The sequence below is a fragment of the Euleptes europaea genome, chromosome 11, assembly GCF_029931775.1.
Source record: "Euleptes europaea isolate rEulEur1 chromosome 11, rEulEur1.hap1, whole genome shotgun sequence".
In the NCBI taxonomy this organism is placed as follows: domain Eukaryota; kingdom Metazoa; phylum Chordata; class Lepidosauria; order Squamata; family Sphaerodactylidae; genus Euleptes; species Euleptes europaea.
This window is the reverse complement of record NC_079322.1, coordinates 49632998-49656217: the sequence shown is the minus strand read 5'-3', so window position 1 is coordinate 49656217 and position 23220 is coordinate 49632998. Positions and strand designations below refer to the sequence as shown.

Genomic DNA, 23220 nt, shown 5'->3' with positions numbered 1-23220 from the left:
AAACCTCAATATTCCTAAAAGTTACAATAATTCTTCCCAATTTTGAAGATTAATTCCATTATTTCCCAATAGTTAAATTATTTTGTTTTGAAAGTTAGCATGAGTAGCAAACCTGCCTATTTAATCTTTGTTTGAAAAAAGTGAATGCTTGGCCAGTCAATTAACCAAATCTTTTTTGACTAGTCAAATGCCCAGCTCTACCAAAATGTAAAGTAATAAAGCAAACAGCGAAAGAATTTGAAAAGCAAATTGTCAGAGATGGGGACAACTATTATAGATGGAATAAGAGTTAAATGGCAAACAGGTAGAAGGATACTGAAGAAAGATTTATTTATTTATAGCCCACCTTTCTCACTGTGCCTCAAGATGGATTACACAGAGTGAGTTAATACAACCCACAAGAGGGGGCAATCAATAAGCAATAAAATAGGATTCTTGCTAGAAGTCTAAAAAACAGAACTGAAGCAAAGCATAAGTGTTAACGTGACACATTAAATGATGCAAAATTACATAGTATGATCCAGCTTACAGCAAACTATACACAGTAGTATAGCTCTCAATCCGTAATAATTTATCAAAGTAACTTTGTGAAGCTTTTTGTACAGTACTACCCTATTGCCTGCATAGAAAGCTCTCTTGAATAAAATAATGGAACTATTTCATACCATCTAGTTTCTCTGGACCAGTTCTCCCTGCAGAAGGTATTTGGGAGAGATGCCCACAAGAATTATGAGAACCAGTACCCGAACCATTGTTTTCAGAGTGAGCTTCTGAAGAACAGTCATAGAGCTGAGCTGGTGACTGAAGTAATGACTTGGGGCTGTGAAGAATTACGTAGTGTTCAGTTTCCATTCCCCCAACCCAATTATGGGAAAGAAGCAAACGGGGCATGTGTGTGTGTGGAGGGTGAAGATGATGGGAATTGCTGCCAGATGAGTGGTACTGCCTATTTGGCGGCACTAAATCCTCCTTCATGTTGCATTGCTCAGCTCATATTTGATCTATATGGTGCTGTGGAATTAGGTAGGTCAAGCTGACTGAAGAGTATAATTTGGGAAAGGAGTAACCCTTTCTCCCTGTGCTGCCTAGGAAAGCACCAAGGTTTCAGACAGAAGTCTTACTGAAGCCATCTGATTTAAAAAAAACAACTGGCTTTGCAAATGAGCAATAATTTGTTAGGATGTAAACTACAACACATACTTACCTGGGATGATATGTAGCTCACCTGCAGTTAAAATGCATAATATCAAGAAAACTGTATACAGATACAGACTCTTATATGAATGGTAGTAAAAGAGGTGAGGAGGGTAGGTATAATTGAATGTCAGTGGCTTGGTTCATATGTAATGTTAAATCATAGCAATTGGTTTGTAGAGCAAGTGCAAACAAAAGTTTGCCATTACATCTGAAATAACAAACTGTGGTTTGCTGCAAACCAGGAAGTTACTGATTTGCTTGTGGGAGGGAGGAAGAATCATGTGAGAGAGGCTGAGTTTCCTTCCATGTAGTATTGTATCTGAACCAAGCCAAATTCAGCCACATAACTGTAAATACTCCTGGCTTAATTTACCCTTGTCCATGCTTGAGTAGATTTACCAGTCCCCTCTATTAACTGGATAGCTGGTATAGTTCTTATTTACCTCTAGTTTAAGGAATTAGGATGAAATTGATCTTGACATATTTTCTGATAATCAGTAGCTTTGAGTAAGCTGCCACACTGAAAATTTTATGTATACAGCTGAATTATTCACGACACCAACATATTAACAATGATACGTATAAAATGTTTTCTTTTTCAGTGGACCGGCCCAAAGCCCAGCAGATTAGAACCTCTAGCACAATAAGACGAACTTCTTCTTTGGACACAATAACAGGACCTTACCTCACAGGACAGTGGCCTCGAGATCCCCACATACATTATCCTTCATGCATGAAGGATAAATCTACTCAGGTAAGCTTGAAAAGCCAAACATGTATACTTAACAGATACCAGATGGGGCAGTACATAGGCATTCGGAGGGAGCATGATCATGGGGTCTCTTGCATCATAATCTTTCTAAACAGAAATGTCTCTCTAGTTCACCTTTGCTTTTCTCATTTTTTCCTTTTTACATCATCTTAGTCTTGAGAGCCAGCGTGGTATAGTGGTGAAGAGCGGTGGTTAGGAGCGGTGGAGTCTGATCTGGAGAACCAGGTTCAATTCCCTGTGCCTCTGCATGAAGCCAGCTGGGTGACCTAGGGCTAGTCCCACTCTCTCCGCCTCACCTCGCAGGGTGTCTGTAGTGGGGAAGGGAAGGTGATTGTAAGTCGGTTTGATTCTGCCTTAAGTGGTAGAGAAAGTCGGCATATAAAAATCAACTCTTCTTGCTTCTCTTTTTATTCTCTCCCATTGTCAACGTTCGTTGCACTGACTCTGTGGGGCAGGGATCTGTCTTTTTCTGATCCTTCCTTTCTCCCAAGGCTGCTTGAAACCCCTGTGAGCAGGTGAACAGCAGACGCCCAGCTATTCTCTGGCAGTTGTGTTTCTGCCCTTCCCAATACAAAAAGTTGAAGATGTAGTGTCATGGGATTTGTTCTTTTACATTTAATTGAAACATTCTTAGGTTCAGTATATTGTTCAGATGACTGCTCTGTTGCAGTAAAACTGGAGCATCTGGCCCACTTGTTTCATGGAACACTGGCATACCGTGGGGCGCAAAACGTCTGTGCAATATCTGTGGGGGGAATTGAACCTTTTGAAATGTCTTGGCTTTCATCTGTACTCATGCGGTCTTCTTGCTCAGTGTCTATGAAAACAGCTTTTTAAAATTTGAAGCATGATCAGACTTAGATATACATAAAGTATCCATAATCTAATTTTAGTGTGATCACTCTTCAAAGAGCAAGAAACTGTCAAAGTCCTTATGAGGACATTGTCTGAAGGCAGGTATACTATAACATTGGCAGAAAGCAACTGTCATTCATTAATTTCTGCAGTTGGAGGTCTTCTGGTGCATTCCATTAATTTTGTTCAATTTTTACTTTTTATTGTTCCCGTTGTTCCTATGCTATTCTTAATGTACTTGCAGTACTCATGTGCAAAGATAAGCACAGGGACAACTGAAAGGTTGGGGTGTCTACTGACAGTAAGGTAATTCTGCTTGTCTTTTCAGGCAACACACTTGAAAGGGGCAGCATTTTCATGTGATGCCACTGTGGGAGCGTAAGCTAATGAGTTGGAGCCAGACTAACAAAAGTGTGTGTGTATGGAGGGGGGGATATTTTAACTGATTCCTCCATTTTGCTGAAATGAGTAGGCTATAGTGGTAGAGTGAAAGCAGGAAAGTTTCACTGACAAGTGATTTCGGCTGATGGAAAACTTAGTTGATTTCCAACCCGTTGACTAAATGCAGCTGTGAAGTAGACGATAATGCCTTAGCCTAGTAATCCCAAGCATGGTGCCCAGAAGGAGGATGCTTAGCTTGCAGGCTCCCACTGTTTTTGTTATTGGCCCCAGCACTCCATGGCAGCTGTGATTTCTCCCTGTGGTACCCACTCCCCATCCTCAAACTTCCAGAAGTGTCCATAGGCCCAACAAGGTTGGGAACCCCTGTCCTCGACCAGTTCTCAGTTGATCATGGGTAAAGCAGTTGCAGTAGGTATAATCTGTGAGGGATACCACTTTTGCTGATTGAAACTGGGAGCCATTCATTACAGTATCCATTTTCCATCCCTTCTAGCAATGCATGTGGATTCTTCTGTACTTTTCTCCTATATGCTAGATAGACCCTAAACAACACAAACTTGATTAACTAAAAATATTGTAGAAGGCTTTCACGGTCAGAGTTCATTGGTTCTTGTAGGTTATCCGGGCTGTGTGACCGTGGTCTTGGTATTTTCTTTCCTGACGTTTCGCCAGCAGCTGTGGCAGACATCTTCAGAGGAGTAACACTGACTATATTCATATGCAAACAGGAAACTGATTAGCCTGCAAGAGAGACTTACTAGTCCATCTGCCCCCTTGTAACTTTTTAAACAACAAAGAGTCTTGCAGCACCTTAAAGAAAAATAAATTTATGGCATAAGCTTTCATAAGCTTGAGGTCCCTTAACTATTTTATAGCAAAATAATTTTTTCCCCGCATAATGATGGCTTGGTAGGATGCAAGGGATAAGAGCCTACTCCTTTCCAGTTTACAAGAGCTTCCTTTCCTGCTCCCCTGGAGGCAGTACTTAATGCTCTCCAGGTGAGTGGCAACTTAAGGGCCTGAAATTGGTCTCAAGAAAACAGAAGCTGGCCTTCCCTGCTTTAAACACCGTGTAGAACTATTTCCTTATCTACAGTAGTGTCCCGGCATCTAAACCCACTAGACCTGGAGAATGAAAGTGTGGTGTTTCTAAATATGTATATTGATTTGCCTATTTGCAGATTGCTAAATGCGTCTAAACTTATTGCCGTCTACATACTGTGCAAAGTAGTCGCTGTTCTAGAAACCTAACTCTCTAATTTTGGCGTATCCCATAAAACTCTGACAGTGCTTTGTAGGGATGGCATCTTGCACGAGGATTTTATTTTTGTTCGTTAATGGGAATTCCTTGCTCCATCTCCCACACAAAAATATTGGGGAAAAAAGTGTTTGGCTAGAATGTGATTTTTAAAAAATTGTAGCTCTGTTGTACCTTCTGCTGGCTTTTTTTTTTTTTTTGGAAGTCTAATCTCCCTTATCCTAATTTGAGTGAGGAATGGCATCTGCTAAATTTTTCAGCTACAATATGTTTATCTGTGCATTTCACATTTGAGGCAATGAATTGTTTGCTTTATAGTTTATTATGAGAGTAGAAATGTTCACCATTAAAGAATTCTTGGGGGGGGGAAGATGGTAGAAGCTATGGGGCTTTGTATATATTCTGGATTCCCCCCCCCCCCCGTCTCCCATGAAGAAAGAATAAAGGCCTCACAGAGTATAATATTATCCTGAGAGCTTTTCTGTTTCTTATGCAACATTTAATTTTTAAGATTATATTTCAAAAATTCTGTTTTCTGATTTGCAAATCTGGGGTCTTATTTGGGGACGTGTTTTCAAACTGTTAAATGTTAGAAACTTGTAAAAAGGCCAAAGTGTAGCCAGCAAATAAAGTAGAAAGTTTGTTTGCTTGGTACTCAAATCACCTTTTGTGCCAAGCATCACAGACAAAAATCAGGGGAGAAGCAAGGCAAGATACAGAGACTGCTTAGATTGTCAGTAATGGAGTTAGTTTTGGAATCTGTTGTCCATGTGTTGTTGCACCTTCAATTTAGGCAAGAATATTTACTCCTCAGAGTGGTGCAGCTTATGCTTGTAATATTCCACTGGTAGTGATTCTGTGAATTCCCAGGGTCCCCCCCGCCCAGGCTAAGTAAAGAATTCTGCTGGCAGTTCCCAAATAGTAAGCAATACTTTAAGTTACTCATCAGCCAGTAGCTTTTAACCAGGCCATTTTTGTTTAATTGAGCGAGAGTTGAGGAGCCAGGAACTTAATTCTGTTCAGTGATTCACTCTTGCACAAATCGATAGATGGGCAAAGGGCTGTTTAACCCCCACCCCTCCAATGTACAGCAGTGGAGAGTTTGACATAGCTTTTCCCCTTAAGCAGTTAAGCTACTTGAAACCTCAGGAAAAAGGCTCTGGAACTCATCCACCCCATATTAATAGTAGCATAGGGTGAGTCAGATTTCTTTATTTTCTTCATCTTCTCAGTTCTGTTTGCTTGAGATGCTCACAAAGTGAATGCTGACAATTTTGCTGTTCTTGCGGTGTGTGTGTGTGTGTGGGGGGAAACTTACTATTCTTTATGTCGGGGCTCATTTGGAAGTATGGACTAGAGAAAGTGTTCTTGGGAACAGGGGCTGGGCTGAAGGAGCCCTAGGGGATGAGTTGGGTCCTTGGGCCTGAATTGGCATGCTTTAGAATGATAATTGTTCTCTTTGTGACCTTAATGTGGAAAGAACAGATTCTTGTACTTGAAGCAGGTATTCATGATTTACAGTGTTAGATTTCACCACTCAGGATTACTATGTTAACCACTTTAAGAAATCGACCTAGGCAAAAATCTACATAAAATCAGTCTTGAGAGAAATTGGTACCGTATGTGATTTGAAATGACTTTGTACGACACCCGCAATAACATCAAAACTTCAGGATTGCAATTCTTGAACTTTTTACTTTGGAAGCCTATCTTTCTCTTAAGGCCCACAGTTCTCCCTTGGCCTTTTCCCTTGTCTGCTGTGCACATGCAGGCAACTTCTTCAGTGTCCTTGAAAGCCATAGGTAGTACATACTGGACCATCTGTTTTAAAACCTATGAATACCAGAACTGGAGATAGGGAGTAGGATTTAATAATTTATATTCTAACACACTGAAGACACACTGCATTACCTCTTGGAGTACATGTGCGTTTAACGGTCCTTAACTGGTTTTTTCCCTGTACATTCAGCAGATTAGTAGAGTGTTTCATCCACAAGTATTCTAGGTTTTTGCTCTGTATGGGAAAAGAGGTCTAAAAGTGTGTGTGTCTGTGTGCCATGCATGCGTTTTTGTGGTGGACAAGGAGAGGGCTGGAGTCTAGGATGGAAAATGTTTAATGCTGCTAAGTAAACATTTGCATCATTTAAAATATATTAAGCAGTATATGTGTGTATGTTTAAACTGTTATGCACAGAATGCTAGCCATATACTACCATGCATCTCCTTTTTTTTTTTTTTATAATACCACTAAATAATGGAAAAAGCAATTTAAGTGTTTTGAAGACTGGGTAGACATGAGAGGGGCAAGAGGTTGCAGGCCCAGCCTTTATCACCCTGGTGGATAACTTGTGCTGGGAGATGGACAGAAGGAGTGTGACTATTGATTCTCCTGGACCCATCAGTAGCTTTTCATACTATTGATTGTGGCATCCTTCTGGAGCGCCTATCTGGACTGGTATTGGGAGTCACTATTGTGTGGTGGTTCTGGTCCTACCTGGAAGGTAGGTTTCAGAAGGCAGTGCTCAGCCCCTTGACCTTTGGCCTGTGGAGTCCCACAAGGTTGCACCTTGTCCCATGTGCTCTTTAACATCTACCTGAAACTGCTGGGTGAGGGCATCTGGAGATTTGGGCTGGGCTATCACCAATGTACAGAAGAAGAAGAGTTGGTTTTTATATGCCGACTTTCTCTACCACTTAAGGAAGAATCAAACCAATCACATTCCCTTCCCCTCCCCACAACAGACACCATGTGAGGTAGGTGGGGCTGAGAGAACTCTGACAGAACTGTGACTGGCCCAAGGTCACTCAGCTGGCTTCATGTGTAGGAGTGGGGAAACAAATCCAGCTCTCCAGATCAGAGTCCACCGCTCCAAACTACTGCTCTTAACCACTACACCACGCTGGACACTCATGTCTATCTTGTGCTTTGAGCTGATCCCAGGGAGGCTGTAGAAACCCTGAACTGGTGCCTGGAGGCACTTTTGAAGTGGATGCAGCTTTATAAACTGAAGCTTAATCCCAACGAAATGGAAGTGCTATTGGTGGGTGGAAGGTCTGACCTGGGATTTAAAGTGTCACCCATTCTGGATAAGGTTGCACTCTCCTTGAAGGAAGAGCTCCGTAGTCTAGTTGCACTCCCCTTGAAGGAAGAGCTCTGTAGCCTGGGGGTTCTCTTGGACCCAGGCCTACTGCTGGATAAATAAGTGACAGCTGTGGCCAGGAGTGCCTTTTACTAGCTTCTACTGGTTAGCTGGCTGCGGCCTTTCCTAGGCAGAAAAGACCTGGCCACTGTGGTGCATGCCCTGGTTACATCTAGAGTAGATTATCTCAAGGGGTTGCCCTTGGGAAGTGTTCAGAAAATTTAGTTGGCAGAGAACACTTCAGCCAGGATGTTGACTAGAGTGGGTAGTAAGGACCATATCACTTCATTGTTGGCCCATCTACACTGGCTGACCATTTGTAGTCTGGCCACAATTCAAGGTACTGATCTTGACCTTCAGAGCCCTATATGGTTTGGGACCAACATACCTGAAGGCCCTCCTATTCTCACGAACCTGCCTGACAACTATGGTCATCTTCGGAGGGCCTGCTTTGGGTGCCCCCGGCTTCTGAGATTAGGTGGGTGACAACCCAGGAGAGTGCCTTCTTAGTCATGGCATCAGAGCTCTAGAACTCTCCAAGGAAATTAGTTTGTCCCTTTTTGTGGGCGTTTTGTTTGTCATTCCTGCAATGATTCCTCCTTCCAACCAGTGCTTTTTTTTTTATGCCTTTGCATGTATTTTCTCTTTTTAAATTGTTTTAAGGATGCAAATTTGGGGGGGATTTTAATGGTTTTAAAATGTGGTTTTATCATGCATGTTTTAAATTCCTTAGCAGCTTTGGTGGCTCTTGTAAGGGCAGCAAGGTGGGATACAAATTTTGTAAATAAAATAATGCTTGTAGAAGAGAAGTCCACACAGACTAAACAGAGGTTTTATTGCAGTGTACTGATTTTTTGCAGGTGCACAGTTAGTTCTGTGAGAGTTAGGAAAACTCTATGAACAGTCATACAATTGAGGATTATAGTGTGGGAACTGCATGTTATGGTTAAAGAACCATGCCACTTCCGATACTGAAAATAGTGGCTTGATGTTTCGTCAGTTATGAATATGCAGCTTTAATAATAGCCCATAGTGCATATTTTTCCTTGATCCTTGGGAAAATATAAATTGAAACTCTTGAGTCAGAGAAGTCGAAAATGGAAGTACACATTTTCAATATTGCGGAGGTTGGGGGAGACTTCTGCGCCTTTATGCGCTGGAAATCAGTACATTAGAATGTTAACAGGTTACCATCAAATTAATGGATACGTTTTTTATCCTCACTGATTCTACTATAATTTTTCAACGGCATCTTGAACTGTGGACTAATAAACTGAACAGTTTTTATAAGTGATGTATTAACAGATTTTACAAGTGACCTATCATCCTTTCTACATCCCTGGATTAAAAAGATTACTTTGTAGTAATCGTTACTACTGTAGTATTGTTAGTTACCTCTGAAATGAAGGGTGTTAGAATCATAGAATCATAAAGTTGGAATGGACCACCAGGATCATCTATTCCAACCCTCTGCACAATGCAGGAAATTCACAACTACCTCCTCCCCACACCCCCAGTGACCCCTACTCCATGCCCAGAAGATGGCAAAAAAACCCTTCAGGATCCCTGGCTAATCTGGCCTGGAAGAAAATGCTTCCTGACCCCAAAGTGGCAATCTACCCTACCCTGGGCATGCAAGAAAGGGCCATGAGAGCCAAACACTGATGCAAACCTTCCTGCCCTCCCTCTGACGATCTGCCTAAGGTCATAGAATCAGCATTGCTGAACCACTCTTCCCAGAACCACTCTGTTGCTGTGACTGGCAGTACAGTCCTGCAGGCCGCTGAACCAGAGGCAGGCAGCCACCATCACAAAAATGGTGCTGCTGGTTTCTTCCTTAAGGACATCTGCGGGGAGTGGGGGATAACAACATGGGCCCCTCTGCACAGATGGCATAGCAAGGGTACTGGAGTCCATGGCAACCCTGGCAACACCCACCAATCAGCCAGTGGCAGACAGTGATGGCACCCCTGTGAGTGGCACATACAGGCACAGCCAATCACTGCCCAGTGATCCAGCCACTGCCCCTCCATGCCGCCACCACCCCATTCACGAGAGCCAGCAGACAGCAAGGGAAGGGCCAGCAACAGTGGCCTCAAGGGGAGCGCACCTCTTTGTGAAGTTTATTTTATTTTTCAAATTTGCTGTCTAGAAGTACTTAACATTTCAGGCTGTATGATGTGGTTAATTTGCAGTTACCAGAGGCAAACCCAAATGTTCCATTGATCCTTCCGGAGGCTCCTCTCCGTGCTCACCATGTTTGTTTTCCTCTGTCCGGGCCTCACAACTTACTTTTGGTTTCTAGCCTACAATCAGTTGTTGAAAACTCTGTTAACTCCTAACCTAATGGTTCTCAAACTACAGTTCCCAAGATTCTTTGGGTGGGGGGTCCCTACAGATAAATGGGCAGTATAGGCATGGCCAAAGAGCATCCAGTTGTCTGTGTTAGTGCAATAAAGGATTTCACTAGATCGATGCTCAGCTGACATCCAGCTTAAACTTCATGGTACTGATTTTTTGTTTGCTTTACAAAACTTGCGCCTTCTCTTTTGCTCAGGGTACACAAGTACAAAATGGGCTGTATAAATCTTTCTCAGACAGGAGAAAAGTACAAGCGTGAGTTCCCATTCCATGCAAGTATGGTTTATACTTGACTAAATAACCCTGCCCACCATAAGGGGATATCTTAGCTTTGGTTCTAGTGTTTTCTGGGACCGTGGTCTGATAGAGGAACAGCGCGCCCTGTGCCGATTACATGGCATATTAGCTGTACCACCCCCCGTGGAAAAAAAACCCTTTTTGGTCTTCTCTAGAGATACTCCATTCTCTGCCTGCTATGAAAGAATCAAAAGTAGGCTGAGTTTCCATACTGTTAAAAGATGTATAGAAGAAGCAAGACTAATAAATCAGAAATGGTAAAAATGTACAATTTCCGTGTCCCATCATCCCCCCCCAATTTAGGTCTGCTTGTGATATGCCAGTGCCTTGGTGCAGTTGCTCTCTCAACAGCAGCAGTCATTTATTTCCTTCATTTACATCCCACTTTTCTTCCCAAAGTGGGTTACATCATTCTCCCTTTCTCCATTGTGTCCTCACAACAGCAAGCCAGCGAGGTAGGTTTGGTGGCCCGTGCATGACTGGCTGAAAGCCACCCAGCAAGCATTTGTGGCAGAGTAGGGATTTGAACCCCGGGTTTCCCCAGATCCTGGTCCAACATTCTAACCACCATACCCTGCTGCCTTGAATATTTTGAAAGTCCCACTTAAAATAACAGAACAGCTTTCCAAATAAGCACGGTTAGGTTTGTGCTGTGAGGCCCTTTCACTGCTTGCCACCGGGATGGGACATCTGGCAGCACCAGTGTGAGATGGCAACTATTACACTTGCGCAAGACAAGTGGGAGAAAGATTTTCATTTGACTTCTTACAGGAAGTGGGTATACATATATAAGTTCAAAATAGACATTCATCATGTGGTTTCAAACCTCACTTTTATTTTTTGTAATTTCTGTTAAGTTACTTGTGAATGGGGATCAGACTTGGACTGCATTGCTGTCTGCATAGCTTTCTGCACAGCCCTTACGTCTCGGTAGTTGAATAGAAATGAAGTGCTAATAGAGCTAATCTGCAGGCCGAGATCCAGGGTGGTGTAGTGGTTAAGAGCGGCGGACTCTAATCTAGAGAACCGGGTTCGATTCTCCATTCTTCCACATGAAGCCTGCTGGGTGACCTTGGACCAGGCACAGTTCCCTCCTAACTCTCAACCCACGTGGAGGCAGGCAGTGGCAAACCACCTCTGACCATCTCTTGCCTTGAAAACCCTACAGGCTCGCCGTAGGTCAGCTGTGACTCGACTGCACTTTCCACCACCATTCTGCAGGTTGTCTGTTTGAAATCACCAGTTCAAATTTTTCTTAAGACCAACGCAAGAATAATTTGTCCCAAACTGGAATGATGTATATGATTGGAACCTGTGTGCTTGCATTTAAGTATGTTGATTTAATTCTCCACATTGTTCTCAGTTCTGACAGCTGTTGCCAGTTCATTATACTTCTCATTTGGGGAGGGGGGGGGAGTGAGCAAGCTCCGCTCATAGTTGGCATGCCCGACTTCATCTCCACAATTGGCACAGCAGAGCACTCTAGCCTGAGCTGTTTGCGTCACTGCCAGCGAAGATGGATATTTTAAAGCTTTTACCACCTTTCTGCTTACACAAAACTAAACCTTTATGCTGGTTTACAAACTTAGAGGATAAAATAATTTGAAAACAAACTAAGCTGCAAAATAGACATTAAAGCAGCTGCAAAATATGCACACCAAATTGTGAAAAGTGCAGAAAAGTAGGCTGATATTTACTGTTTAAAAGCAAGTACAGATGCCAGGGGAACTTGTCTGCGGAGGAAATGTTGCAGTCAGGGTGCCCCATAGAGAAAACACTATGTTGTAATTGCAGCCGTTGCGTGTTGTTGTGTGTTGTTGTATTTCCTGCCACTCCACTCCGTTCGGTGTCTGTGATGAGCAAAGAAACCACACCTGTGACAGCTGCAGGTGTGAAACTGTTAAAAAAAATAAAAGCAAAGGACAGGGTGGTGATGATGCCTTATCTGTGGGCAGCTTTTATTTGCATGTGGTGGTTTAGGGAGAAGCTGTTCGACGTTCAGCCAATATATATGGACATGTTTTCTGCAGGTTGAGCAGGAAAGCAGTTGAGAAGCCACTTCGGTTCTGCAAAATGATGTAGGCGTTCTGGAGCCCTATAGTGTTACGTCCCCAATCCTCCAATTGTCTGTAGAAATGTCAAGAGTTTCTCTGCATTCTTAACATTTGAAAAAATGATATGTAAAGTATTCAGAGTTGCTTATAAGGAATAAGTATAACCATAGTAATGAAAGAAGCCCAACATTGGCAAAGCTGTTATCTTGATCATTAAGAGTTCAATATAATATGAGGGCCTAAGTTTGTTGCACAGTTTAAGGGTCTGCCATGGCTCCAGTGGAGCAGATGTGCACTGGGAGTTGCATGTAGAAACTGCAATTCCAGGTGAGAGGCACTTGATCTGGATCAGGACCATGGGGAAAGGGGGCCTTTTTTTGCCATCAAGTCACAGCCGACTTATGGCGACCCCGTGGAGTTTTCAAGGCCAGAGACATTTCAGAGGTGGTTTGCCATTGCCTGCCTCTGCATCACGACCCTTGACTTTCTTGGTGGTCTCCCGTCCAAATACTAACCAGGGTCGACCCTTCTTAGCTTCCGAAATCTGATGAGTTCAGGCTAGCCTGAGCTATCCGGGTCAGGGGGAGGGGCTTAAGCTTCTGCATTATTTTGTTGACCTGAAATTGCCCTTGCGGAGCTGCCATTTTCTTTGTTGGGGAAATTTATATAAAGTCTATCAGAACCACAAAAGCTTTCCCCACAGAGTAAACACTGACTTCGGGGAGCCATTTCTAGTTGAGATGAAGATTTAAGCCCCCAATCCATGAAGTGCTGATCACAGTTGGTCTAGAAAATCACTTTCAACTCTGGGCACATGTCTGTTTGACTGGATCTGTAGCAGACATGAAACAGTGTAACACGAGTTAGGCTTTTCACTCAGTATGGCACTGAGTGAAGAGGGTTTGTGTTTCCTGGTCTCCAAAAAGCTCCTATCTTCAAGGTTTTCTATTGTCTAAAATAAATAAGTTTATGCAAACCTGCAAGCTTGATCTGTCACCTCCATAGGTTGGCCAATTTTTTTAAAAAATACAAATTTTAATCACAGCCCTCTTTAACTTCCTTTAAAGTAGAATGTAATGATTTATGGTCTGAATCTATATTTTGCATTTGCATTGAGGCGCTTTTCTGTTTCTAGACAAGTATCCCCTTTGTTTTAAATCTTTTCACATATGCTTCTGTTCATGTGGCTCAACTTGCTTTTCCAAGCAGATGTAATGTAGAAGAAAAGTGGGGGATGAGGCAGGAACATAGTTTGAATACTGCTAAATTGCATGGTCTGTTCTGTTGCTAGTTATGAGTTCTTAATTTTGTGGATGTTCTACACATGCATTCATGGCTTCAGTACATAGGGATAAGAGTGCACAAATACCTATAACAATTTACTGTTTTTTTTTTTAAAGGGTTAACAAGTAATTAAAGTATGGGGGAAAGTTCTTGTATGTTTGTAGAGAGCTGGTTTGGTGTAGTGGCAGAGTGCCAGCTATAAAGTGGGAACTTCAAATATTACCTTACCCACAAACTTACTCTTTGGCTTAAGTAAGCTGCAAGTCTGTCAGCCCTCCCCCCCCATCCCCATAATATGAGGGCAACAATGCTGCTTCAGCATGGCTGGGGAAAGATTTCCTGTGAAGTATTTTGAACACTCAGGGGAGCTCTGCGTAAATTCTAAATGGTGGATTTAATATTACTACTTTACTGGTATAAAACAAGAGCAAGCAATGGTGCCAAATCATACCCTGTTGGTTTTTGTTTGTTTAGACACCTAGCTGTTGGGCAGAAGAGATATTAGAAAAGAGATCTCATCAGCGTTCAGCTTCATGGGGGAGCGCTGATCAACTAAAAGAAGTAAGTGCTTAAGCTTGGTTTGGAAGGTCCCCCAGTTATTGTACATTCTAGCTGTATCTGAAGAAGTGAACTGTGACTCACGAAAGCTCATACCCTGCCAGAAAATATTTTTGTTAGTCTTTAAGGTGCTACTGGACTCTTGCTCTTTTCTACTGTTATTGTAAGTTACAGTAAGTGAGGTTTTTAAGTGCTCTCTGAGGAAGGAGCAAGGCAAGTTTCTCCCCTCTTACAAAACCTGGGTTCATGGTAGGTTGGCCAAGCATTGGTGAGTCAGCATAGATGTTCCATGGTAAGACCAACATGCAAATAGTACTCCACCACAGTATGCTATATCATCCACGGTACACATTTTTCTGTAGTGAGGTGTGAAATGCCCCCATAGTACACCTGATAGTTGGTGCTCGCTATCTGACTCTGTTAAATATAAAATCTGTTTCATGCATTAAATTCAGAAAATAGGAAGCAACTATACAAGGAATGCACTGTTGATTTTTTTTTTGGTATGCTCAGTTTATATTGTGGAACGTTGTATGATGGCAGATGCTCTAAAATGGAATTTTAAAAGCAAATATAACACACTGCATTGCAGGGACAGATGAAGAGCACTTATCTAACCAAGTTGATGGGCCTGATAAAAGGCCAACATTCTTGAAGGGGCTAATCATCCAAGAATGGAACAAAGTTGTCATTGGAACCGAGAAGCATAGCTGCTGGAAGGAGAAGAAAAACTTCCTAAACGTTATATTTTGAAGCGTTGCACATTACTCTGTATTGAGCTGAACAATGACACATTTCATTTTTTTACGTTGTTCCTTTTTGAGAAGGAGCAAACTGTGGAGCCAGGGCTTGGACGATTCACTTTGGTTAATTAGCATTGCCACCTGGCTATTTTAAAAATCAACTATTTTAATTTACACATGCAAATTTTCTCCAGGAGAGGCTGTGACTCCGATCAACCTCATGGTCCTGGCCTTATATTTTTTGCATTAGAGGAAATCCACCATTTATGGTTAGGAATACATAAGAACATAAGAAAAGCCATGCTGGATCAGACCAAGGCCCATCAAGTCCAGCATCTGTTCACACAGTGGTCAACCAGGTGCCTCTAGGAAGCCTACAAACAAGACGCCTGCAGTAGCACTGTCCTGCCTGTGTTCCAAAGCTCATAATATATTAGGCATGCTCCTCTGATCCTGGAGAGAATAGGTATGCATCATGACTAGTATCCAGTTTTACTAGTAGCCACGAATAGCCCTCTCCTCCATGAATACATTGTATGTACCATGAAATATGAAGTGTTGCAAATGAAGTCTGAAAATAGCTGCAGAATTAGTGCATCATCTTTCTAAAGTGAATATATGTGTTACCTATACGTATGTATCTTAGGTTTGTCACTGTTGAAAATATCACATTGTCTTTTCAGGCATATCGTAAAATGTGATCCTTTTAATGTAAACTTCATAAATTAATTCCCTTTATAAAAGAGAGTTTACACCCATGATTGAATTTCATGAAGCAACAAACCGTAATCACATCCCATGACTATCTTCATAGCATGATATTGTAGATATTTTATTTAAGACAGGTACTGTTGTATCTTCTCTGCTAGCCTGAAGATGTGAATACTTTCTATTCTACACCTCCTCTTATTTGATTTTGTCTTTTCTTCCTGTCAGATTGCCAAATTGAGGCAGCAGCTCCAGCGCAGTAAACAGAGTAGTCGTCACAATAAAGAAAAAGAACGTCAGTCACCTCTCCATGGCAACCATATAGCAATCAATCAGACTCAGGTAAAAAGATCACTGTGGTTGTTCACACAGCATTTTTGAGAATTAAAAGCGAACAATCCTGCTTTTGAATTCTTGTCCATTTCTTAAGTGATATTTTACAGTATGAATTTTATGGTAGCTTCAGATATTTTATGTTAGCTTCACGCAATGCAAAGCAGAAGAACTACTGTAACTAAATGGTCAATGCAGTAAAAGCTTTTGTTATCTGTCACTTGATCATTCAGAATGTTCAGTTAACCCAGAGGGCAAGCTTCTCCCCCTTAGCCTCAATACCGCTGTGTCTTCTGGCACACGTGTGCCCCACAGTCACCTCTCCAGATGATTAGCGTGATGCCTGCAGTTGTGACTGGGCTTCTGATAGATGAGGCTGCCAGCTGACATCATCATTGAACACATGAAGCTGCCTTATACTGGATCAGACCCTTGGTCCATCAAAGTCAGTATTGTCTACTCAGACCAGCAGCAGCTCTCCAGGTTCTCAAGCAGGGGTCTTTCACATTACCTACTTGCCTAGCCCCTTGAACTGGAGATGCCGAGGATCGAACCTGGGACCTTCTGCATGCAAAGCAGAGGCTTTGCCACTGAGCCACAGCCCCTCCCCTCCTTGGGTGCCTCCTTCCCCCTGCCTCAAGATGTTGGGAATCCAGATCTTGCGGAGGGCTCCCGGGCAGCTTGCCCACTTGCCTGTCTGTTGTCTAGGAAAGCTCAGTGGGAAGAAAAAGGGTCCTGCTAGGTGTGAGAGCTCTTACCATGGCGTTCCCAAGAGGGTGGAGATTGGTTGCTTCATTATTTTTCTGGGTAGAGGGTACAGAGCAGTAAACTTGAGTATCTAACACATTTAATTAACCAGCATCCTCCATTCCCCATGAGAGGTGATAACATAGCTTTTATTCCCTTTGACAAGGGAATCACTATAAGCAGGATACAAGGACTTAATTATGTATCAGTAGCAACCTTGCTGAAATCCCTAATATTTGGCAAAATGGGACAGCACTATTCTTAATCTGGCTTTCTACTAATACCCCCTTCCTTTCCCCAGAATTCATTGCTCTTTAATAATGTTTAGAACATAAGCATCTGTCACAAAGCTTAGTAGATACCGGGACCTTGATTACTCACCGAAAAGGTTCCTTCTCCTCTGAGGTACGAAGGGCATCTTGGAGATAGACGGGTGATTCCGTTCCTGGTTGTTAGATAGACAGGAAGTACAGAAATTTTCACCTCACTTCCTGTCCCGTGACCGGAATTGCCCCTTCGTCTCCACTTGAGACTTCCAGAGCTGGACAGGAATCTGTAAGGTAAATAGAAGGAACAACACGGACCAAACTCTCAGTCATTTGGCTGTGGTTCCTTTAGTGAGGATTACACTGGGGTAACCTGGGTTACACTGAACCTGGGTCCGCTATCAGACATAACAATAAAGACATAAAGGCTTTTTTTTTTTTTTACATATTCTACGTGCGACATGTCGAACAGGTGGTGTCATAAGAGTTTATGTGGGAGGAGGACGGCTCTCTCTCCCTCTCCCCGACTCTGACCAAAGAAGGACAAACGTAAGGTGCTCCAGTCTCTGCCCCAGGGTGGGGCCAAGATGCCCTTCGTACCTCAGAGGAGAAGGAACCTTCTCGGTGAGTAATCAAGGTCCCGTTCTCCCTGAGGTGAAGGGCATCTTGGAGATAGACGGGATGTCCAAGAGCTACTCCGTCGAAGGGTGGGTGTCGTCCACTGCAAGGACGTGCTGGAGCACCTGGTGCCCAAGGGCGGCGTCTGCCAAGGAAAACTGGGTGAGGCGGTAGTGACGCACGAAGGTGGGCACTGAGGACCAGGTGGCTGCCTTGCAGATCTCCTTGACTGATGCCCTGTTGTCGAAGGCCGCTGAGGTGGCTGTGCTGCGGATTGAGTGCGCAGTGATGCCAGGTGGAACAGGCCTGTCGCTGAGTCTGTAAGCTTCTTCGATGCACTTGCGCAGCGTCCTGCTGAGGGCAGGCTTGGAGAGCTGTCTCCCCTTGTTAGGAGTGGCTACCGAGATGAACAGAGCGTTGGACTGTCGGAAAGACGCGGTGCGAGAAATGTATATGCGCAGGACCCGCCGCAGGTCAAGGGTGTGCCATTCCTGTTCCCGGGGGTGCCGCGGGTGTGGCGCGAAGGAGGGAGATCTGCTGTCTGTGGAAAACCGTATTGACCTTTGGGATGAAGGTGGAATCCAGCCTGAGGACCACCTTGTCCTTGTGGAACATGCAGAGACCAGGCCGGGAGGACAGGGCGGTGAGCTCGGAGACCCGGCGGGCTGATGTTACGGCAGTGAGGAAGAGAGCTTTCCTGAGAAGGGCCTGCAAGGGCGCTTCAGCAAGAGGCTCGAAGGGCGGTTTGGTAAGTGTGGTGAGGACCACGTGCAGACGCCAGGTTGGGAATCTGTGGATGACTGGAGGCGAGAGTAGTGACAGACCTCTCAGGAAGGTGCCGACATGCGGGTGTCTGGAGGTGGCGTAGCCTCCGAGGTGGGGGACTACGGTGGAGATGGCGGCTAGGTGCTTACGCAAGGTGGATGGCCGCAGTCCCTGTTGTGCTCCCTCCTGCAGGAAGGCCAGTAGCGAGGCCGTGGGTGGTTCCAGCGGGTCAGCTCCCTTCCGTCTGCACCAGAGTACGAACGCCTTCCATGCGGAGTTGTAAATGGTCTGGGTGGAGGGACGTCTGGCCGCCAACATCGTGTTGACCACTTCAAGAGTGTAGCCTAGGCTGAGGAGCCTTTGCCTCTCAGTACCCAGACGGTCAAGCAAAACCAATCTGGATCCGGATGCCGAAGTGGTCCCTGCTGCAGTAGGTCCTTGGATACTGGTATCCTCCACGGCGGCTGAATGGACAGCTCCCGCAGAGTGGGGTACCAGGGTCTGCGGGGCCAGTCTGGAGTCACGAACAAGACCGTCGCCCTCTCCTGACGTAGCTTCCTCAGGGCTTTCAGTATGACTGGAAGCGGGGGGAAGGCATAGAGTAGTCCCTGTGGCCAGGGGGCCCATAGGGCGTCCGTCTGTTCTGCCTGAGGATGTGAGTATCGCGAGAAGAATCGAGGTAGCTGACTGTTTGACGGGGACGCGAAGAGATCCACTGTTGGCCGACCGAAGCGGGTGGAGAGTGTGTGGAATACTCGGGGATGCAGTGACCACTCCCCCTCGTCTATCTTTTTCCTGCTGAGCCAGTCTGCTTGAGTGTTCAGCTCTCCCCTGATGTGTTCTGTCCTGAGGGACCGAAGGTGTCTCTCTGCCCACCTTAGTATCCGGCTGGCTTCCCGGTGGAGGGCTGATGATCTGGACCCACCTTGTTTGTTTAGGTGAGCCTTTGTGGCCACGTTGTCCGTTTGGACGAGGATGTGGTGTGAGGCTATTGTCTGACAGAAGAAGTGGAGGGCGTGGTAGATGGCTCGGAGCTCAAGCTGATTGATGTGAAGGGATCGCTCCTCCGTCCAGGCGCCCTGTGCCATCTGGTGCCCCACCTTGGCGCCCCACCCTGCTAGGCTGGCGTCGGTGAAGATCTGTATGGTAGTCTGGTGCCAGTACTGATGACCCTTCTGCAGGCTGGGGGGTCCAGCCACCAGCGAAGACTGCGTCTTACCTCTGGGGGCAGGGTCAGGCGGATGTTCCTCTTCTTCAGGATGTGCTGCTGGTATGGCTTGAGGAACCATTGGAGGGGGCGAGCGAGGAAGCGAGCCCAAGTGACAGAGTCTATCATGTGTCCCTGCAGACGGGCCAGCGAGGACAGTCCGGTTGTTTTCGAGGTAAGTGCCCCCCGGGCCCGGGAGGCTATTCTGTCGGCCTTGTCCTTCGGGAGGAAGAGGGTGCTGCAAGTGGTATCTATGATTACCCTCAGGTGTTGTAGGCGTCAAGTCAGAGACGTGTGGCTTTTGTTGAAGTTGATGAGAAAGCCGTGGTTTTCTAGGGTCTGCACGACTCTCTGGGTGTGCTGGACGGCTAGGTGCTTTGACGGCGTGGCGATGATCAGGTCGTCTAGGTAGGGGTAGACGTGTATCCCCTCCTTCCGGAGCAGGGCTACCAGGGTGACCAGGACCTTGGTGAACACCCTGGGGGCGGAGGATAAGCCGAAAGGGAGCTCCTTGAATTGGAAATGGCGATCCATGTAGTTGAAGCACAAGAAGCGGCGGTGGGCACAGCCTATGGGGATGTACAGGTACGCTTCCGTCAGGTCTATGGAGGACATGAAGTCGTCTGGACGGAGTGCCTCCACGATGGATCAGAGGGTTTCCATTCGGAAGCGTTTGGCTCGGATGAACCTGTTCACGTTTTAGATCCAGAATGGCTCGCCAGTCGCCGTTCCTCTTGGGAACGGTGAAAAAGATGGAATAGACCCCGGAGGATCTCTCTGGTGCTGGTACGGTTTCGATGGCCGCGATGTGTAGCAGGTGATTGATGGCCGTCCAGGTCCTCGCGTGCTTGTCGTGGTTGGACGACTGGTGACTGAATGAACCGATCGGGAGGAAGGAGGCGGAATTCGATCAGATAACCCCTGCGGATTATCTGCTCCACCCAGCGGTCGGGGTAGGCCTGAGCCCACTGGTGGGTGAAGAGGCTTAGCCTTCCCCCCACTGGGACGTGCCTGCAGTCACTGTCTTTTGGGTTTGTTGAAGCGACCCGACCTGTCGCCTCTGTAGTTATGGAATCCTCTGCTGGGTCTGCCGCCCCCTCTAGGTGCGCGCCGATTGTTAGGCCATGCTGGACGTCCGGCCTCGGGTCTTGGTCGGGACAGGGAATGAAAGGACCGAAAGGATGGGTAGGAAGAGGATGGCCGACTTCTGTTGTCCTTCCTGAAGTTGTGTGGAAGCGCTTTCTTTTTATCCTTCGTCTCAACGAGGATCTGGTCCAGTCTGTCCCCGAAGAGACGTCCCCCCTGGCAGGGGTAGGCCAGAAGCATGGCCTTAGGGGAAAAGTCTGTGTTCCACGGGCGTATCCACGGTGTCCGCCTGGTGACGGTGTTGGCTACCGCTGCTCTGGCACTGAGAGTCAGGGAGTCCAAGGTGGCGTCCGCCAGGAAGGTGATTGCACTCTGCACTCTGTTCATGCCCTCTGTCGCTTGCTTGTTATCGGAGGGGATGAATGTAGCCAGCTTCCTAGCCCAGACTATGGCTGCTCTGGCGATGAGGGATGCCGTGGCCGAGGTTTGTATGGCCATGGTGAGGATTTCGTGGGCCTTCTTGGCAGTCTGGTCAACTCGCCTGTCTAGTGGATCCTTCAGGGAGCCCAAGCCATCCTCAGATAGGAGCCCCGAGGAGTGAAGGCCCCCCACCGGCGCATCCACTAGTGGGGGCTTGAGCATGTCCATGGCGTGGGGAGCCAGATTATATAACGCCCTCACGTTTCTTGGTAACTGTGCGAAGTTGGTTTTTCCCATTCTCGCTTGAGTACGTCCTTGAAAAACTCGGGGAATGGGACAGACCTGGTGGGCGGCTGTGACCTGGGAAAGAGGTCTTGAGGCCCCCTGGGGCGAGAGTGGGCCCTGTTCTCCTCGGGTGGCTCATTGTCGGTGAGGTCCAGGGCCATGATCGCCTTAGAGAGGAGGTGTTGGAAGTCCTCTCCGGCAAAAAGCCTGGAGTGATGCTCAGTGGGGGTTTGGGTCTCTTCCTTGTGGGAGAGCTCCCCCTCCTCCTTTCCCTCTAGGTCCGAGTCTCCTGAGGAGTCAGGGGATTCCTCCCTGTGGCTGGGGCTCCGGGGAGGCCAGGCCTTCCTCGCGGCCTTGGTGGACCAGGGGGGTGGGGCTTCAGTGGGGCGGCAGGCATGGCTCTCATTCCCGGGAATCTCTGGCTCTGGGGACGACTCGCGTTGGGAGGCCTCAGAATCCCCGCTGCGGGAGGCTGCTTGGAAGAAGAGGAACTCTTCCCTGAGAACCTGCCTCGTGAGGGCCATGAGGCCTTCCGCCCTCTTCCCCCCCCTCCGATAAGTGGGGCCCCTGTAGCTCACCCAGCTGCCGAAGGTCCTGGCGAGGGCTCCTGCTGGAGGCGCGGCCTGAGGTGGTTTCCTCGCGAGGAGCCGACTTGGGTTGCCGCCGGTCTGGTGAACGCCGCCCCCTTCCATGGTCCTTGTCGGCTGCGCGCGCCGAGCGGACCTTGGGCGCCGGTGGGCTGTGCTGGCATGGCTTCTCCTCCTTATCCGTGCGCTTTTGCTTGCACCTGCTGGTCCCCGTCGTCGGTCCCTTGTGCGCCCGCTTGCCGGCCCGCTTGGATGGTCCGGGAGCCTCAGCTTCCGCGGGGCGCCCTTTGGCCGCCATGCCGACGCCGGACTCCTCCGCCGACACGGGGAACCGGCCGCTCTCGTCGGGGGGTTGTGCTGCCTCCGCGGCAGTCTTGCCGTCCGCCCTGCTATTGCCCGGCTCGACCGCCTCCGCTGGAGCCTGGGCTGCCGAAGTCCCCTGCCTAGTTTTCGGCAGGAGACCGTCCACGTGGTCCTCCGGCCAGAGGAAGCCATCTGCCTTGGGGCCGGGCTGTGCCGACATCCTCGGGCTTGCGCAGCACGGGATGCCCAAAGGCAAAAAAGGATATAAACGGATGAAAAAAGGCTAAAGGCTGGAAGCCCGAAAAGTAAAGATAACAAAATGGCGTTGGTTGCGTTGGAGCAACCAGAGACGCTGCCTACTTAATCGAGGCAGGAAGAAAAGTGGAGACGAAGGGGCGATTCCGGTCACGGGACAGGAAGTGAGGTGAAAATTATCTATCAACCAGGAACGGAATCACCCGTCTATCTCCAAGATGCCCTTCACCTCAGGGAGAACATGGAGTCTGACACTTCTGTTTAGCCCTTCCTAGGGTGATAAGTAGAGATTTTATTTTTATTTTCCTACAAGCGTGAGTGGGTCTTGGTAAAACATTTGAGTAGAGTGCACATAAAACTCAGCACTATTACCATGAAGCCTCTGAGAAAAATCTCACAGGGACCATACAGACGCTAGTTATAATATAGAACAATCGAGAACTGTAAACAGGACAGAAGTTTTTCCTAACCCTTATTTAAGGGCAGCAGAACCATACTCATTTTTCAAAGGTTTTCTGCAAGAAAATATCAACTACTGGTCAGGTTAATATTTCTTTTAGTTCAGTCTTTTGTCTGAGTCAGTTTTTGTTTTCTGGAGTCCCCCCCCCAGGGGGGGGGTTAACTATGTAGGCAAGTATTTTGAACTATTGTTTCTCTCTAGTGATGACTTAACACATACTAGTGACATTTCTAGTTATATCTTGTCCTGTTTATGTACA

At 46.3% G+C, this 23220-nt stretch overlaps 1 protein-coding gene across 1 annotated transcript in view; it reads left to right on the top strand.

Annotated features, from left to right (window-relative positions):
* GLCCI1 (glucocorticoid induced 1) overlaps positions 1 to 23220 on the top strand; it is a 48562-nt gene that overhangs the window by 8913 nt on the left and 16429 nt on the right. Inside the window, exons 2-4 of the mRNA XM_056857821.1 lie at positions 1800 to 1951; positions 14095 to 14181; positions 15858 to 15971. Of these exons, the coding sequence (XP_056713799.1) occupies positions 1800 to 1951; positions 14095 to 14181; positions 15858 to 15971 (353 nt within the window). The remainder of the gene's footprint in view (positions 1 to 1799; positions 1952 to 14094; positions 14182 to 15857; positions 15972 to 23220) is intronic.